Source organism: Rhinopithecus roxellana, chromosome 14 (genome assembly GCF_007565055.1).
Source record: "Rhinopithecus roxellana isolate Shanxi Qingling chromosome 14, ASM756505v1, whole genome shotgun sequence".
In the NCBI taxonomy this organism is placed as follows: Eukaryota; Metazoa; Chordata; class Mammalia; order Primates; family Cercopithecidae; genus Rhinopithecus; species Rhinopithecus roxellana.
Genome location: NC_044562.1, coordinates 80,418,997 through 80,438,454, shown reverse-complemented (window position 1 = coordinate 80,438,454; position 19,458 = coordinate 80,418,997). Strand labels below are relative to the sequence as shown.

The following is a 19,458-nucleotide window of genomic DNA, read 5'->3' as shown; positions in this document are numbered from 1 at the left end:
TTTTCCCACATAGATTATAGTTAATATAACTCGAAGCTCCTGAATGGTAGGAAATTTGCATTTTCATTTGTGTATTTATTATAATGTTAATAAATGTTAATAGTGGGATTATCAAATATGATGAATTAATAAATGCAAACAAAAGCATAGTGGTTTTCAGTACCAAAAAGTGGAAAGAGAAGAATAAGTTGTCAGCATGTCTCCAGACTCACCAACAGGCACATGTATGTTGGCACATGTAATTATAAATACAAATTAACACATCACAATAAATGAACCAAATAAATTCTCAGCAATTTTTGAGAGGACATTTATGGTGGCCTACTTTAAAATGAAGATTCTGTGGTTTTCAGTTCCCTGAGAGAGATAATCAGTTGTCATCCAGGACAAGCTCACAAGAGGGCCACGTGACATCCAGTCAAAAGACACATGCCATTTTTAGACAATATGAAAAGAGAAAATAGGGTTTTCAGATATAATCTCCAATTCAAAGTGCTGCTTCTCACATGGGCAATGCTAAGTAGCATTTTCCAGGATGAGCACAGTAGGGATTGATTGATTTAGTTTATGGTGGTTGATATTTTTCTTGGACAATGCCAAAATGACCAGCAATTAATAATAGCCAAAATTGGCCAGGCGCGGTGGCTCAAGCCTGTAATCCCAGCACTTTGGGAGGCCGAGACGGGCAGATCACGAGGTCAGGAGATCGAGACCATCCTGGCTAACACGGTGAAACCCCGTCTCTAATAAATTAAATACAAAAAATTAGCCAGGCGTGGTGCCCGGCGCCTGTAGTCCCAGCTACTCAGGAGGCTGAGGCAGGAGAATGGCGTGAACCCGAGAGGCGGAGCTTGCAGTGAGCTAAGATCCGGCCACTGCACTCCAGCCTGGGACCAGCCTGGGTGACAGAGCGAGACTCCGTCTCAAAAAAAAAAAAAAAAAAAAAAAAAAAAAAAAATAATAGCCAAAATTAAACTCTGTGCCATGCTGAAGTTTATGATTTACCTCACAGCCAGCCTGTAAATTAAATTAGCTTCATCTCATTTTATACTTAAAGAAATAGAGACAATGGTGTGTGGCTAAGAGTTGTAAACAAGGGAATCTACTCAGCCAGGCTAAGGAGAAAGGGATTTATCAAAAACTTGTCAAGGAGCTCATGGAATCTCTTGAAGGGCTTGACCTGTATTTATTAACTAACCAGCCAGAATGACATGGCCATGAACAATGCAGCCGAAAAAGTACCTGATAATTCTTTGGAGTTGTTTTAGTGGACACATTATTGCTTCTATTGCCTTTACTCACAACTGTGATGTTTACATTTGGAGGCTACAAATTCTATCATAGCTGCTTCAGTAGCACCAGGGACCTTAATCACTCCATGTGTTTTCTGGAGCATCCAAATAACCAGAAAACATCTCATGCTGCTCCCTTCTCCATCTATGTCTTGCCCAGAGGTATCCGATGGGTGGAAACTAGGTCATTTCCCTTTATCCTAGTTGTAAAGGAGCCTGGGAGACTTCATTATGGATGTCAGTTTCTTTTACAACTGGCCCATTTCCAGGAAGAAAAGCTAAGGGGGAATTGAAACAGGAGATGAGTTGGCTAAACTGCCAAATCTGCCATAAGTGGAGAATTTATTGACCATAGTCACATCACTAGTAAGGGGCAGAGCCTTCGGATGCCATCTCTTAGGTTCTTCCCAAGATAAAATGAGTGCCTCATTGTAGTAGAGATGAGCAGCTCACCTGGCTCTCAGAGCTTAATAGAAATATACCTTAAAAGCAACTGTTGCCTTTTTTTTTTTTTTTTTGAGACAAGAGTCTCGCTCTGTCACCCAGGCTGGAGTGCAGTGACGCGATCTCGGCTCACCGCAAGCTCTGCCTCCCAGGTTCACGCCATTCTCCTGCCTCAGCCTCCTGAGTAGCTGGGACTACAGGCACCCACCACCATGCCTGGCTAATTTTTTTGTATTTTTAGTAGAGACGGGGTTTCATCATATTAGCCAGGATGCTCTCAATCTCCTGACCTCATGATCCGCCTGCCTCAGCCTCCCAAAGTGCTGGGATTACAGGCATGAGCCACCGCGCCCAGCCAACTGTTGCCTTTTAACCTGGGATTGCATGAACTGCAAGTGTCATTACTGGTTTGGCTTTGTAGATATCTTAATATTGTTAAGGAAGTAGCCCAGTGAATGTGGATGAATTCTTCATCCTCTGTCCAGTTTTCATTTAAAAATACTAGCACACCTACATTTTGAAACCGAGAAGCTCAGAGCTAGATGAACCCTTAAGCCAAGGTGAGATGCACAGCAGCTTGAGTACATTTTCCCTACCTCTCACATTAATTCATGGATAATTAAAGGAAATAAGAAAATAAATTTGACTCTGACAACCATGTAAAAAGTGAAATGCAGAATACGGTGTATAGACCTACACATTACAGTTTGATAGACTAGTGTTCAAATCCAGGTTAAATCACTCATTAGCTATATAAAGCTGGAGCAAGTTGCTTGACCTCTCCAGGCCTCAGTTTTCTCTTCTGTAAAATGGGAACCATGCCTACTTCTTAGTAGAAGTAATTATTAGTGAGATTGTATACATTGCTTATAAAGCACTTTATAGAATGTCACATATAGAAGGTATTGATTAAATAGAAATTACTGTTTAACATTACTTTATAAGAAATAATTACTAAATGACATAACATTGATTTAACAAGTCTTTAAAAATATGTGCTCTAGTAATCCATTCAGCTATGAAAATGATTACCTTTTGAGTATACAGATATACAGAATGGCAAGTGAGATATTTTTCCTTTGATTTCTGATAGTATGTATGGTTTCATGTGTTTAAAACAAGGACTATTTCCTTTCACAACTGATCTGTTTCCAGTCACATTTAGAGACCTTCTCTAAATTCTACTTCTACCAAACTTTCAAACTGTCTGATGGACTTTCAAATTATATACTAAGGGAAAGGGAAAGCAAATAGCTTGGAATTTCTTAGAAAAAACATCTATACCATCTGTTCAGAATTTACTGAAGAAATGACTATTAAAATGTCATTTCTTTAATAGTCTTTAAAAAAAAATAGCTTCAGAATTTCATGGAAAGTCATCTCTAAAGGGCCAAGTAAAAACATCCTTTGAATGGGACTTTACAACATTTTAACAATTTCAGAAACAAGCTGACATCTAAAATATAAAGAAAAATAAAACTCACATCTATGTCGGTGAACAAAAGCTACAGAATTGTTTTTTGACCTTTTGTTGTCATTAGCAAAACTTGTCCTATATGCCTACTAAGTTTGTCTATGATACAAACATCCCAGTCCAAGAAATTTAACTCAAAACACTCATGTTCTAAAACATGTTTCCTATTTAAGAAAAACAAGAGCAAAAAGCAGAAGGAAACCAAACTTCTCCTTCCTTTGGTGTAAACTTACATTTGTACCATTTAAGAGAGAAAGAAAGCAGTGCTGAAAATGTGCAGGGCTCTAAAGTGCATTGGTCTCTGATCCACCTTTCTGGTGAACATAGTTGGAGAGTCAATAGCAGAAGTCTTATTCTCAAGAGCATGAGTACTCCATGCTGATGAGACTGGAAGGAGGGCTGAGCACTGGTTTAGAAGCTGCAAAAAGCAGGCTGAGGAGGTGTGAAGAGAAGAAAACACATAGGACCACCAGCAAAGTGAGCAGAGGGACATGAGGGTGCAGTCGGAAGGAATCCAAAGCGGGAGTGAAAGAAGAGAGTGACTCAGTGTGTCCAAAGCGACTGAGACCAGAAAAGCTTGGACTGGAAAGTTGCATGCTTTATTGAGAATAGCATCAAGTGCCATGTTGATCTACTGTAGGAGTTAAATAGGTAAGGAAATGGGAAAAAGCAGGAGAGAGTACCCAGTTAAGGCCCCTGGCTATGAAACCTAGAAGGAAAGCATGACAGTAATTGGCAGTGATGCCAGGGTCAAGGGAAGGTTTTGCTGCTCTTGTTATTTTTCTAAGCAAAGGAAGACAAGCACTTCTAGAGACAAAACAGGAGCCAATGGAAATGGAGAGACTAAAAACACAGAATATAAACAAGTCCTTCATTAAGGGGGCTGAGAAAGCATGTACTAGTGACAGAATTTCTCATCCATAAGGATTAATGCAATTTTAAAACTAAGAGATATTTTTAAGGGGAAAACATTTCCGAAGAGGTTTTATGGTTTTATAGCAGAACTACCACCAGGTTTCTGTCGGCTGACAACCCTGTGCTTTGTCCAGGAGACCAACTTACCTTCAAGTTTCTTTGATTATGAGACCTTAACCCCAGAATATTTTAAGGCTGAAGAGTAAAAATACAGATGATGGATAGTAATGGGAATTGATGCAGTGGGGAAGAGAGCATAGAGAAGTGATAAGCAAAGGCCTTGCAAGAGATTAAGATTGTAATCCCTCTTCACAGAGTCCAAATGAGAAGAGTCCAGCATAGCCTGAAAGAGTTTCAAGAGCAATGTGAGTAGACTGTGGTTAAGAGTTCAAGGCACCAGTAGGATGAAAACTGGCAGGCTGAGTCTCTAGCCATAGGGGAAATAAGAATCATTAGCCAAAAGGAAACTGTAAAAGAGGAGAATGCCTAGAAATAGAAATCTCAAGCATAAAATGGTATCCGGCAAGAGTGAAGCTGAGCAAATGTTTGGTGAGTAGCTTGTGAATCCAAGCAATGCTGGAGATTGGCAGCAGGGAGGACCATGGAGAGCCAACATAAATGACTGAGCAAGGGAACAAAACAAAGCACAGCATTTTCATCTGATTGGCCAGTAAGTACTAATTTAGGAAAATTGTACACATAACCACAGATTTCAGAAACAAAAAGGCTTGGTTAAAAAGCTACTCTGCCAAATAAAACTATCTGTCATTGACCCAGGCATTCCTTTGGGTGCATTTCTAGAACAATTGATAAATCTGATTCTAGTGCTGAAAATTGGTAAGTCCCTCCATTAAGTGATTAAATGATGATTCTCTTGGCAAGATTACACTTCGGATTAAGTTTCATTACAACCTTGACAAGCCTATGAAGAAAAAAAAAATCACAAAATCACAAAGTTATATTTTATGGTGGCTTTGTCTTAAACCTCTGTAAAATAATCATGGTATAGCCATTTCAGACTGTTTTCATATACACAGAATGTTAATTATGGCTATGTAAATATTATTCAGAAGGCTATTTAAATCTGGTAGATTTTTAATATCCTAAAGTTATATTTGAGAAAAGCATAATTCTATGTCACATTAGTGCTAGTAATGACAATAGTCATAATGACATTTCCTCCAACTTGTGTATATCCTCCCCATTTTTTAACAGAAGTGTAAGACTTTTTTATATAGGCTGTGTCAAGTAAAATTGAAAACTTCCTATGAAAACAGTCAACGGGAGGTGCCAAGTTTTTTTTCTTTTGAGCAAGAGCGAAGTTAAAAACAAAAACCAAAACCTGCTTTTGCACCAATTAGTCAAGATGCATTGACTGATCATTCCTTATGAAACATCTTACAGGCAATCCTCTCTGAATTTGTCTTTATTTATCATGTTTACATTAGTAATGATAATACTTTGTGTTCATGTAGCACCATTTGGCTTATACAGTATTTTCAAATGCATTATCTCATTTGATCTTTACAGTGATTCTTACCAGCGAAGTCTGGCCAGACATTATCATTCTCATTTTATAGATGAGGAAACAAAGGCATAGAGTTGCACAGGCTTCAGAGTTGATGACTCAGAATCTAGAACTTGAATCTGGGTTTTCCAATGCCGTAAGGCTGACTGCCTACAAAATAATTTCCACTGACAGCAGCTACATAAAATTATTTTTGGCTATTTTGCATTCCAATAAATTGATATTACATAAAGGAACAATTGAGTTACAAAACAAAAGAAAAGAAAAATCGCCAAGTCTGTTCCCTGCGTTATCAGTCGCTACATAGCACTAATATTATTCTTTGAAATGTGATCTAAAATAATACCACCTCTCTGTGGTGAGCTGAGAAATACCTCCCTAGACTTTGTAAATTTTAGATAGTGAATACACTAGCAGCTTTCTGGTTTCTAAGAATATCCATTAATATCAGCCTCCCCCAAAATAATGGGCCAAATGAATACTCTTTTTGTTATCACATCGTTCATCATTTTTAAATTCTCCCAGCTGCTGTTTATATTAGTAGGATGTCTTTCCTCTCGTCCGCTTCCACATTTCTAATAAAAAATACTGGCATTTCCTTTCCCAGTGGAGAAGCCCCACCCGAAGCCCAGTCACATTGCCAGGCTTCTAGGCTCTAATGATTAAATAAGTGATTGCTCTGCCTAGCTTTAAAAATGTGTCTTATATAAGGCAGTCAAGACGCAATATCCATCACTGTAAAGGAAGTCAAGCATTTATTTAAAATAATGAAATACCCTCATTTTCATTTTTCCCTGAGAGGATTGTAGTGATGTTAAAAAATTCTCTGAATTCTAGAACTAGGGCAACACATTGATTTGAAGAAAGCTATAATCTTCCCTTCTAATTTGAAGTGTACTTTCTCCTCAGTGAAATAAAGTGTGGCTTTCAGAATAGCAAGAGCCCTAGGCCCACACACACAAAGACATCCTTATCCCAACCACTCCTCTTTCAGGTTGGCCCCATTCTTCCCAAGGCAGGGATTTATAAAGACCTTTTCAATAAATGTCAAGGTATATTGAACTAAAAAAGAAAGGTTCAAATCATTTCTTCCAGATTTGGGAGGTAAATGATTTCAACTGCCAAGTCATGATGAATATTACCTTTTGCTTTACACCACTGCCTCATTGCAAATGAGTAAGTTGGATAAGTTCAATTATGGGGTCTCTTGGAAAAGATTCATAATTAAATTTTTAAAAGGAACAAATTAGCTCTTTGTCTATCTGAGGCAGAGGAGTCAGAACACTTATTCCTATGAGCGTTCAGGGATTTCAACTTCTATGGGTAGATTTCCTTAAATAGCCAAGGAGGCTGACTTAAAAGAAAGGCTAGGAGAGAGAGTCAGCCCTCTGTGATTTGGAGAGATAATAAGTTAGCAAACTGGATAGCATAATGGTTTATGAAATTCTTCCTTCAAGGACCATTATCTAGTGCTAATAGTGTTTTATGTCTTCCTCTCCTGTGCTTATTTACAGCATAATTACAAGAGTGAAAAAAGGGGAGGAGTTGGGTATCAAAATAACCATATGCCAAATTAATGCAGCCAGCTAGAATCTCTGGCCCTTGGGGCTTGTTTATCAATTAGTTCTGTTGCAATCTGAGTTTCTGTTGTTCCCCACAGAATGGAGATACTTTGATTTCACTCATATGCCACCTCCAAGGAAAGTCATTTGAGATCAAAACATTTTTCAGAGAGGATCTCTTTTCCCCTTTTCAATATCATGATGTATTATACAGCCAGCTCCTCACTCATTTCAAGGCCATTTCATAGCATAAATAGTTAACCCTTTCTCTCTGTCTCTCTCACATGCACTCTTTCTTTTCCTGTCTTGCCTCCCTTTTAGCTGGTTAATGTTGGGTTTATTTTTTTTCAACTGCTTTATCTTCCTTCACCATGTTTTTAAAGTTGCTATGCAAATCTCTTAGGTTAAAGCCACTTGTGTGTGCCATATGTGATCTGTAAATATTTAACAGAAGTTATTCAGAGTTAATTAATAACAGCAGTTATTCAGAGTCAATTTTAACAGAAGTTATTCTGAGTAGTAGTTTGAGATAGTATAAGATGCAGTAGTACTTTGCAGTGAGACAGGAGAATTGTTTGTATCCTCCAAAACCAAGCCAGTACATCAGGAACTGCTGGTTTGGAAATGTGCCTCAATCCCAGCTTGAGTTTCTCAACTAATCTGAGTTTTTAAAGGGATCAGAGAAAAGAAGGTGGCAGGAGCAAGGAACTGCTTTAAACTATGATATATTCTTCACATGGTCTTAGTTTTCCTAAGAATCTCAACTGACTTTTCTTTTTTTTTAACCTAAAAATAAAACAAATTTTGCATCCCTTTTCACACTCGTGCTTCATTCTTCTTTGAATGCTAATTACAAATTTTTCACCCTTTGAAAGTTGGTCTACCGAAACCCAAGAAATTACTTACCCAAATCAAGAAAATTAAAATGTAAAGGAGTGAAGTCTTGTGGAGCAAAGTACACAGTTCTCCACTTTGGTGAGCTGACTTCGGATTTTTTGACATTACCATGATGCCAAACCATCATGATTTCAAGTAATGTACAGCATTCAATAAATTTTGTGAGTTATTCAACACTTTATTATAAAGTAGTCTTTGCGTCAGATAATGTTGTCCAACCAGGCAGCACATTTAAGTTAGGCTCGGCTAAGTTATGATGTTTGGTAGGTTAAGTGTATTAAATGAATTTTCAACTTAGGGTATTTTCAATCTACAATGTTTTTATTGGGACGTAACCCAATCATAAATAGAGGAGCATTTGTGCTTTGTTACTGTAGCTCTAGCAAACTAATACAGTAGTAGATAACCTGCGGCTCTGGAGGCTGGAGGAGTTTGCAGGAGTGGGCAGAATGGCCACAGCTGGGAAACACGAAGATTTAACAAGCACCAAAAAAACAGGGAGGGGCAGAGGTCAAAAACCAAAACGATGCTCCTAATACAGCATGAATCAAAAAAAGCCAAGCAAAGGAGACAAAAACTTAGTAAAAGATTCAAAGACTGAACCAGAGATAGCAAGTCATTCTGTTCTCAGCTCAGATGTCACCTCCTTAGAGAGTGACTAATTTAAGGTAGCCCCTCTCCCCCATCCCACCTTTGTGTAGTCCCTATCCGATTACCCTACTTACCACTACCTGGAACTGTTTTTGCATTTGTTTATCTTCTGCCTCTCTCTCCTAGAAAGTAAGAGAGAGGAAACATTTGCATTCCCTTTCCATTTCCAAATCTACTTCATTTGTACATTTGTTTTCAACGTTTTTCAGATGTCTTACCAGCTCACTGCCTGGCACCTAGTAGTGTTCAGTGCATTCTTCATGAACAAATGAAGTAGATTTGGCAATGCAAAGGAAATAATAAATTAGAGATATTACTTGAGACACCAGAGAATGGAAGCAAGCTGCTTGGTGAGGGTCCTGCAACCTTGCCCATGGTGAAGGCAAGCTCAAATGATTGCCAGGCCAATTCAGTGTAACTGCAATCAAGACATAGGAAATCAATGTTGACTTGTACTTGCCTATGGTTAGGATACTCCAGAGAACAGAACCAATATTTAGATACAGAGAAAGAGATTTACTATGAGGGACTGTCTCGTGAGATTATGAGGGCTGAGAAGTCCCATGATCTACTGTCTGCAGGCCGAAGGCCCAAGAAGAAACCAGTGGAATAGTTTCAGTCCAAACCCAAAAACTTGAGAACCAGGGGAGCCAATGTTGTAAATCGCAGTCTGAGCCCAAAGACTCAAGAACCAGAAGCACTGATGTCTGAACTCAGGAGGAGATGAATGTCACAGCTGAAGCAGAGAGAGCAAATTAGCCCTTCCTCTATGTTTTTGTCCTATTTAGGCCTTCAATGAATTAGGTGATGCTCACTTACATTGGTGAGGGCAGTCTTCCTTACTCAGCCTACAGATTCAAATGCTAATCTTTGCCAGAAACACCCTCACAGACACACCCAGAAGTAATGTTTCAGCAGCTATCTAGGCACCCCTTAACCCAGTCAAGTTAACACGTGAAATTAACCATCACACTGCCTGAACCATGAAGATGGACATGAAGCTGGCACCCCAAACAATGCACAGTTCACCAGAGACACATTACCCACCCACTCCTAGGCCTTACCTCTGGCTGTACAAAAGAATTTCAGCAATTCTGGGGGTTTCTTGAAATAAATTATTCAGAATAACAGACATTCTACCATACGGTTTCTAGGAGAAATATGTGCTTCTTAAATTGAAAATTCTGCCCCACTAACTTCCTGAAAGATGAAGGTGGATAGTTACTGGAGAGTTCTCTGAATGAGGTAATCTGAAATACAGTAAGGCCCCTGGGGGAAAAGTCTTTCAAGTGTTCCAGTTGAATGTGTCTATTTACAGGGATTTGTATTTAATGGATGACAAGTTAATGTGTCATCAGTGTCTGTGGTTGTGATGAAGTTGCGAGGAAAATGACAAGTGTTACACATGCAACTTTCTGTTTTACTGATATACTAACTGGTCTGTTAAAAAGGATTTCTTTTTTTAATCTTGTAAAACTGAAAGAACTTTCCAGAGGTTTCTGCTTTTGTAGTATTCTCTCTCTCTCTCTTTGTTTTTCTTTTCAGTGGGCTTTTTGGCTTTGAGTTTTTCAGGAAGGAGACAGATTTCTCAAGCAGAAAATCCGGTACAGTATACTCACTAAGCTGGATGAACAACCCAAAACACTAACAGCAATACTATTTATTTAGAAGAATTGATCAATATATGTCCTCAGGATCTAAAACCATAAACTGATGAACTGACATAATCCCCTCACTCACAAGAGATCCCACTTTTTGTATCATAATACCATCTGCCTGGATAGAACCCTTTCCCCAGAAGCTCAAATGATTTGGCAATGGTTGTTAATGCCTAAGATGTATTTGGAGATGAAACAGATTTATTTTTGCCCTCTCTTTATGTCTAAGGCTACTGAGACACAGAAAATCCACACCACAAGTCAGAATTACTCAAGGAGTAACCACAGACATACTGACCCATTACCAACTACTTTATCCAATATACATTAAATGAATCTTTAGAGTTCCATGCATGATGCTACTCTTTCTTGTCTTTAGTTACGTTACTATTTCTGGCCCATGGGCATATTTTTTGTACTGTTTTGCCACCTGAAAAATCGGTCTGGTTATAAGCAAAAAGGCTACTTTTTTAGCCTCCCTTGCTATGAGTTCTTACTGTCCTTAGCCACTCTTCAGGTTTTAAGAGAGTTTCTTTTCACACTTCAAATTCTCTGATTTTTTTTTAACAGAGGATTTACTAGATTCTAACTTGCATTCAGCATTGTCTAAGATGTAATACTGTGCCTACTTTTGTTCTCACATCTGAAGACAACAGGAAAAAAGGTCAGTAGAAATAGTGATTCTGTGTGCGTGCATGTGTGTGTCTGTGTGTGTGTGTTTCAGGTCTTCATAGAAAAGAACCTGCAACGTGTTTCTAAACCTCTTTAACAGTTTCAGCTTCCCCACCCTGCCCTCAGCATCTTCAAACTTCAATGTGCTCTTTGCAAACCATCCCTTTTTGCACTTTTTGATTATCAAAAATCCCTATAGAATTGGTATAGCACAGTGTGTAGGAAACTAGAATGAACTAGAAAAATTCCAAGAAATGGAAACACATCTAGGAAATAAATGCATGAGGCCAGGAGTGGTGGCTCACACCTGTAATCCCAGCACTTTGGATGGCCAAGGCCAGAGGATCACTTGAGCCCAGCCGAGGTGGAGACCAGCCCGGCCAACACAGTGAGACCTTGTCTTTACTAAAAATAGAAATGTTTTAAAAATTAGCCAGGCATGGTGGCATGTGCCTATAATCTCAGCTACTTGGGTAGCTGAGGCAGGAAAATTGCTTGAGCCCAGGAGGTCAAGACTGCAATGAGCTGTGATTGTGCTACTGCACTCCAGCCTGGGTGACAGAGTGAGATCCTGTATTAACAAGTTAATAAAAAATAAATGCATATATCACTGGGCAAATAGCAGCTTGAGGTGCTCCCTGACACCCTGGGCTTTCCCATCCAAGATATTGCCTATGTCTCAACAGGCCTTAGGAAGCTTGGAAGTGACTGTTCATCTAGTCACTCACTAGCTGTGTGATCTTGAGCAACCTACTGAATGTTTCTGAGTTTCCATTCTCTCATCTGTCAAATGGAGAAAATTGTACCTCTCTTTTAACACTGTGAGGAATGAAACTCTAAAATATAAACAATAGAATGGCATGGAATGCAGCACACAGCACAGTGATTCCTATAGGCCTTTTAAAATGAGAGCTGCAGTAATAATGGTAAGAAGTATTGTATTTATTACCTGTCCAGAAAGGAATGCTCATTCTTCTGTTTAAAAAAAAAAAAAAGTGTTTATAAACTTTTTTAATGTTCTCCTGTATTTCTATTATATTTCTCCTTTTTTAGCTCCTTCTAAACCTCCCAGCTACCTATGTTTATGCAGTCCCTTCCCCCAGAAAAATCACACAGAAAAGTATCAGATAAAACAAACTCTCAGCTGGGCAAGGTGACTCACGCCTGTAATCCCAGCACCTTGGGAGGCCAAGGTAGGAAGATCACCTGAGGTCAGGAGTTGGAGACCAGCTTGGCCAACGTGGTGAAACCCCGTCTCTACTAAAAATACAAAAATTAGTCAGGTATGGCGATGCACGCCTATAATCCCAGCTACTCGGGAAGCTGAGGCAGGAGAATCACTTGAACCCAGGAGGTTTCAGTGAGCCGAGATCGTGCTGTTGCATTCCAGCCTGGGTGACAGAGTGAGACTCCATCTCAAAAACCAAAACAAAACAAAAACAAATTCTCGCTTACTCTTCTAAGAAATAGAACTATGCAAGAGGAGAAATCCTTAATATGAATGAGTGAACTGCTATTGAAATAAAGGGGGCCGGGCGCGGTGGCTCACACCTGTAATTCCAGCACTCTGGAGGCCGAGGCAGGCAGATCACAAGGTCAGGAGATCGAGACCATCCTGGGTAACGCAGTGAAACCCTGTCTCTACTAAAAAGTACAAAAAATTAGCCGGGCGTGGTGGCAGGTGCCTGTAGTCCCAGCTACTCAGGAGGCTGAGGCAGGAGAATGGTGTGAACCCAGGAGGTGGAGTTTGCAGTGAGCCGAGATTGTGCCACTACACTCCAACCTGGGCAACAGAACGAGACTCCGTCTCAAAACAAATAAATAAATAAATGGGACAAGATTTGGGGAAGATAAGATCCTCCCTCACACCCTTTAGATTTCACAGATGGGTAACTAGCTACTCAGCTCAGGACGGTGTCTGAGCACCACTCACCATCTGACCCCTGCTAATCTCTCCACCTGCCCTCCCCCTTCTTTCTCCCCATCATCCTATCCTCTTCTTTTACTCAACTAGTCCTGGTACACACCATGCTCTCTCTCATTTTATGCCCTTGCATATGCTGTTTCCTCTGCCCAGAATGCCTGACCCCCAGCCAGATAATTTCTAGCCATCCTTAAAGATTCAGCTTAGCTCCCCTTTAGTGAACTTGCCATAGCATCTTCCCCAGGACTTCCTCACTGTTTGACTCTGGCATGGGTGGAGGAGTGACATTCACATTACAGCCTGTGTGAACGGGACCCTCTGGAGTGGTGCTATGGACAGTCTGCAGGACTTAACCTTGTTCTCCACACTCTGCCCAGCGTTCTTCCCCTGTGTATTCCAGTAGCCTCTAATGTAAATTTTTATTCCACCATTTTATCCATTTACTTGAAACCTTTCCTCCTAGTCTAGCAGTTTTTTAAGGGAGGAGTATGGGTTCTGTTTCTGTTTTTCCAATACTTCACATACAACCGGCACTCAATAAACATTTGATTAATTGGTTGATTGATGGATGCATGGATTAACAAATGAATGAATAAATTCAAGAGTTGAATGAAGGCTTAGCCATAGAGATAGAAGATAATAACTTGTGAAATGAACTCTGTAGAGATGAGAAAGGAACAATAAAAAGGAGATCAAAATATAAAGTGGAAAAATCCTCCTTTAATAGCCTGATTACTGGCTCCCAAATATTACCTAACAGGAGCCTCTTCCAGGAGAGGCTTTTGGGGAGGCCCTTATCATCTTACTAATAGGTGGCTCACAATGCAGTAGGAAAGTACACAAGAGGACAGAGCAATATGATGACAAAAGTAGACTAAGAATCAGATACATAGCTTAAGACAATGGTAGAGAAAGTTGGCTTTCTAGTACCATCCTGGGACTTACTTATAACCTTTTGTAATTGAAATTGAATCCATGTCTGTATATCCCAAGTTAAGAAGCTCTTTTTTTCTATTCCTAGTTTCTCTCACTTCCTTTTGCTTACTGTTTAAAGTTTCAAAACTTGCTGCACATCACATCCTTTTTTTATCAGCTTTGGTGCACCTTAGAACAGAAATTTCCCCTGGGAGGACAGGATACAGGAGCCTATATTTAGAAAGTACTTATTATGGTTTGGATGAAGTCCTAACTATGCCTAGAGTCAAGCTGCTTGAAGCCATTCTAATATTCATTTAGTTAGAATGGTAACCACACTGACTTATTGCTGGTCTCATATGGATCATATATTCACAGTCAGCTCTTGGCTTAGACAAGAAGATATATATATATTGTCTCTGCTGTTCACATCATATATTTTTATTTCATTATGCCTATTGTGCTTAGAAGCATGATTTTCAATGTATATTCCCAATTAATTATTTCTACACAGTCTGTACATGTAAGCACATAGTTTTCTTTGAAGCAGACTTTGTTAAAATTGATATCTATTCTCTACTATCTCTGCCTTCTAGGACTCCCACATTCTGCTCTAACGAGAAAGGAAGAAACAGTTTTTTACATGAATGGACTTCATAACCAGGCATATAGGAACTGGCACGAAGTTTTAAAAGTTCTAGAAAGCAGTAGAAGTTCTAGAAAGAATGAGAGTTCCAAAGGAAAACTAAATTTGAACACCAGCTGAAGTCTCTGTCACATCTTCATTGGATCTGTGGCCCCCAAACTCAATTGTCCCTCTCCTTATACTCATGTTGGATTTATAGGCAAATGCAACTAGGTAAAAAAAAAATTAAAAGGGCCAGTATAATTTCATCAAGGGAACACATGGGTGAATTGTTGAAAACCATAAAAAGTGACACCATTTAGATCAACTCCAAAATAAATGCTGCCAGCCATCTGAAAGGTCACTTGGGTGATGGGTTCCATGCTTGAGAGGTCAGCATATCCTCTGCATGAAGTTTCATAGAAAACTAGAATTAGGAGCTAAGCATGGTGAGAGCCAAAGTAAGGAGAAAAGGAGGAACAGTTGGGAATTACTTCTAAGTCTGAGTCAAGAGAGACACAGCATTAGCAGAAATTTTCCAGTATGATAAACACATATTCAACTAGAGAGTTAGAGAAGGCAAGGAAATGTTGAGAATCAATTCCTTCACCAGAATCAAGCCAATAAAAGCTCAGACTTGGAAACTGGAAAAGAGATATGAGGCCATGGGTGAGATTTCCTATCTTGAAAGAAGACTTTAGTGCCAGAAAGTATTTCACTGTAAAAAAAAAAAAAAACACTCATGTGAAGAGGGGGAATTCATTTTTAAAAATGACTAATATTCCACTTCATCTTCATCCAGAATTTATAATCTATGTATTTCTTAATTGGGTATGAATATACATGCACAACTTCTATCAAGAAGAGAGGAAAAGGGGAGATGGTTATGACAGGAAGTTTTTGGTACTGGTATAAATGAATGATCATGTGTATTTTAATCCTTGTGGGCAATTCTTATACCCTTATTATGTTTATTTAAGGATGTAGAATGAGGACATAAATCTAAATGACAACTGTACTTTATTGATTTTGCAGAGTTAAGAACATTTATGAGGCATGGAACCCTCCATCAGATTTGGAAGAAAGTAGAGTGAGCGCAGAGGTGACAGACAGCCACTGAGGCCCATGGACAGTCTTCACTTCATGCTTCTCTATCAAACTTTAAGATTTATTAGTAATATGCTGCCTTTGGAAGATGAAAAGAAACTAGTGCCAAGGAAGCATATTCTTCAATATTTGGAATAGACGTGTTCTCAAGACAATGGCTTCAAAGGTCTCCTGTTTGTATGTTTTGACAGTTGTGTGCTGGGCCAGCGCTCTCTGGTACTTGAGTATAACTCGTCCTACTTCTTCTTACACTGGCTCCAAACCATTCAGCCACCTAACAGTTGCCAGGAAAAACTTCACCTTTGGCAACATAAGAACTCGACCTATTAACCCACATTCTTTTGAATTTCTTATCAACGAGCCCAATAAATGTGAGAAAAACGTTCCTTTTCTTGTTATCCTCATCAGCACCACTCACAAGGAATTCGATGCCCGTCAGGCAATCAGAGAGACATGGGGGGATGAGAACAACTTTAAGGGGATCAAGATAGCCACTCTCTTCCTCCTGGGCAAGAATGCTGATCCTGTTCTCAATCAGATGGTGGAGCAGGAGAGCCAAATCTTCCATGATATCATCGTGGAGGACTTCATTGACTCCTACCATAACCTTACCCTCAAAACATTAATGGGGATGAGATGGGTGGCCACTTTTTGTTCAAAAGCCAAGTATGTCATGAAAACAGACAGTGACATTTTTGTAAACATGGACAATCTTATTTATAAGTTACTGAAACCCTCCACCAAGCCACGAAGAAGGTATTTTACTGGCTATGTCATTAATGGAGGACCAATTCGGGACGTCCGCAGTAAGTGGTATATGCCCAGGGATTTGTACCCAGACAGTAACTACCCACCGTTCTGTTCAGGGACTGGCTACATCTTTTCAGCCGATGTGGCTGAACTCATTTACAAGACCTCACTCCACACAAGGCTGCTTCACCTTGAAGATGTATATGTGGGACTGTGTCTTCGAAAGCTGGGCATACATCCTTTCCAGAACAGTGGCTTCAATCACTGGAAAATGGCCTACAGTTTGTGTAGGTATCGCCGAGTTATCACAGTGCATCAGATCTCTCCAGAAGAAATGCACAGAATCTGGAATGATATGTCAAGCAAGAAACATCTCAGATGTTAGAATTTTTACCAGTGTAAATATGTTTCTTTTCTTTTTTTAAGAAATGGGACCTAAGGCGTTGGTATTTTCCAGGTGTCGGGGGAAATGAACTGGTGAAGGGGTTTTATAAAGTTTTTGCTTCCTGCTATAAGTTCCTTTCTTGGATTACCAATTTATAAACGTTAGACTCTGGTCATAGAAACAATAAATGAGTTAGAAGGGCCAGATTTCATTCTCAGTCCCAGAGCGTTGCTATTTATCTCAAAAAGTGACTTCCAAACGACTCCTAGGATTGACGTACTGTGCATCTGAGATAAAAATTTGGTTCTGGGAAACTGAAACTCACAGTAATGTGTCATATCATCTCTGCAAAAATTAATACATAAATAGAAACCATTTTCAAAAGCAATTCAGAAAGGATGCACAGTCAGGAAGACACACTGGATGTGATTATTAATATTGTGTGTATTGTTACATTATATTTTTACATATTTTGCCATGTAATGTGTACAGTATTTGCAGTTCCACCAAGATATGAACTTGGTACCTGCAGGGAGGCTGCAGTTAAATAGATGGGAGTTTAGATTTGAGAATCAAACATTCTAAGTGTTTGGAAGACAACTCTGCTTGTACCTCCAAGGATTAAATCTGGTCAGCAGGTGGAATGTGTATAAAATGCTACTTAACAAAGTAAACAAAAGATTTTTTTCTTTTTTTTCTTTCTTTTTTGTTTTGCTGTTTCAGAACAAACATTAAGTGGTGCCTCCAAGGAAACTTTGCCAAATGTCATCTCACCTGCTTCCTTCCAGACAGTGTTGCTAAGTGCATTTCACAGTTTCTGGATCTGGCAGGTATATCTGTCTCTATGTAGACAATAAGTTGGTTGGAGGCCGGAGAACAATAAATCACACTGAGAAAATAGAAATTTAAATATGCATTATAATATAACATATGCTTAGCAATAGTGTAAGATGCCCCCCAACACATTTGCAAAGCACGTGAGAAAAATCTTTAAGGGTGTCAATATTATTGAAAGACATGGCCCTACTTGCTAACATCTGAAAACACCAGAGCATGTTCAGCAGCAATGCTGTTATGAGGTATTCTGGGGGCTCTGTGATTTGTGGAAGGATGGGGAAGGCCGGGTTCGGGTCCCGTTGATGCCACCATACTTATTGGGCCATATGAGTAGGCATCGTAATCTTGTGCTTCAATGTGTTCATTTATAAAAATGGCTGTAAAAAACACCTACCTCACAGATGCTGTGAGAGCAAACTGCATTTGCTAAGTATTTTGAGATCCTTAGCTTAAAAGGTGCTACGTAATGCAGTGTATCATGCATTATGCTAAATGCTAAAATAATTGCATAGTTACAATGATGGTCATCAGTAGCAGTAACATCATCTTAATATAAAATCTGCTGAAATAAAGATCAGCTGTGAACTATCAGTGCGCCTAATTCTGCCAAGGCTTTGACTTTTCCTTGGCTATAATTTAAGTGTTTGGGAAAGCTTCCATTTCTCTGCGATTTCTTCTGGTTTCAATGAATAAGTGACTAGGTGAGTGTGTTGCCTTGATATCCCAAGGTGCTGAAAGTAGAGGCAGCTGCCTTTCTTTGGGAAGGAACCTCTGGTTGGGGGTATATTACAGTAAATGAAGCATATGCTTTGCAAAATGCATCACGACAACTTAGATCTCAGGAACCACTGAATCTGAATTCTCTCTAAGAAATTTGAGCACAGGTAAAGCTAGTTCACCTCTTTCAGAAGAAGCAGAATAGGCAGTCAGCAAACCTGCACATTGCACATCTTCCACCATTTATTAGAAAACACCTCTTTGTTCTCATTCAAAGAAAGCCCCGCAGCTGAAAGAGTGTACCTTTTTTATTTATTTGCTTATTTTTTAACCTGACCCCTGGAGCCCCCCATAGGAGCTGATAGCAAACAGATAGACACAATAAACAAGTGGAAGTCATGGCTTGTTTCTGCAAAACACAATCTCTCATCCCCCGCCCTAAAGGACCCAATATGAGACAAGACTTCCCATCCCTTAATACATCTTTATCTTATGGTCAGCAGGACTATTGATTTTGATTAGACAATCCAATTAGGTAACCTGGGAAGAGACAGATCAGCACAAGGTGAACCACCCTCCAACCCTGCAGCCTCAACTGCTGTGTAAGTTCCAGTCACTGGGAAAGTCTCACTTCATACTTGGTTCACCTTCAAGTCGTGCAGCTGAATCAAGCCTCTGTCTCATACTATTGCCTTGCATCTACCCCATGCTCAAACCACCTCTGGTGTCAAGAAATTACACATTAGAAACATCATATATGTATACCTATGAATCGTTTTATATGTGTGTGCATACATTATGAATATAGCCCTGATCTTTAAAAGGAGCAAAAATCAGAGAATCTCATATGTCTTAAAGAACTATTTCCTTACTTTTTTATGCTAGGTAATGCCCATGTGACAAACATGTAAATATTCATCAAAGACCACATGTATATATTTTAAAAGCATTTTTTCTTCTCCCCAACTGTATGTATAGCTAGAATCTGCTTGCTGTGTAACATTTTCTTCTGCATGGAGCTTTTGGTGAAGCAAGGCCATTTGTCCAGTGTTTCAATAGCCTTAAGCATGTTTGCCCTTTGGTTTTTGAATGTTCAAAAAATGTT

At 39.3% G+C, this 19,458-nt stretch overlaps 1 protein-coding gene and 1 long non-coding RNA gene across 2 annotated transcripts in view; one reads left to right on the top strand and one right to left on the bottom strand.

Annotated features, from left to right (window-relative positions):
* Positions 1-19,364, top strand: part of B3GALT1 (beta-1,3-galactosyltransferase 1) — a 109,504-nt gene extending 90,140 nt beyond the window's left edge. The window contains exon 3 of the mRNA XM_010354404.2: positions 15,593-19,364. Within this exon, the coding sequence (XP_010352706.1) occupies positions 15,819-16,799 (981 nt within the window). The 5' untranslated portion in view covers positions 15,593-15,818 and the 3' untranslated portion in view covers positions 16,800-19,364. The remainder of the gene's footprint in view (positions 1-15,592) is intronic.
* Positions 1-19,458, bottom strand: part of LOC115893146 — a 76,444-nt gene that overhangs the window by 31,855 nt on the left and 25,131 nt on the right. The window contains exons 2-3 of the long non-coding RNA XR_004053083.1: positions 16,519-16,759; positions 9,828-9,963 (exon numbers count right to left, since the gene is read on the bottom strand). This is a non-coding gene — a long non-coding RNA (uncharacterized LOC115893146). The remainder of the gene's footprint in view (positions 1-9,827; positions 9,964-16,518; positions 16,760-19,458) is intronic.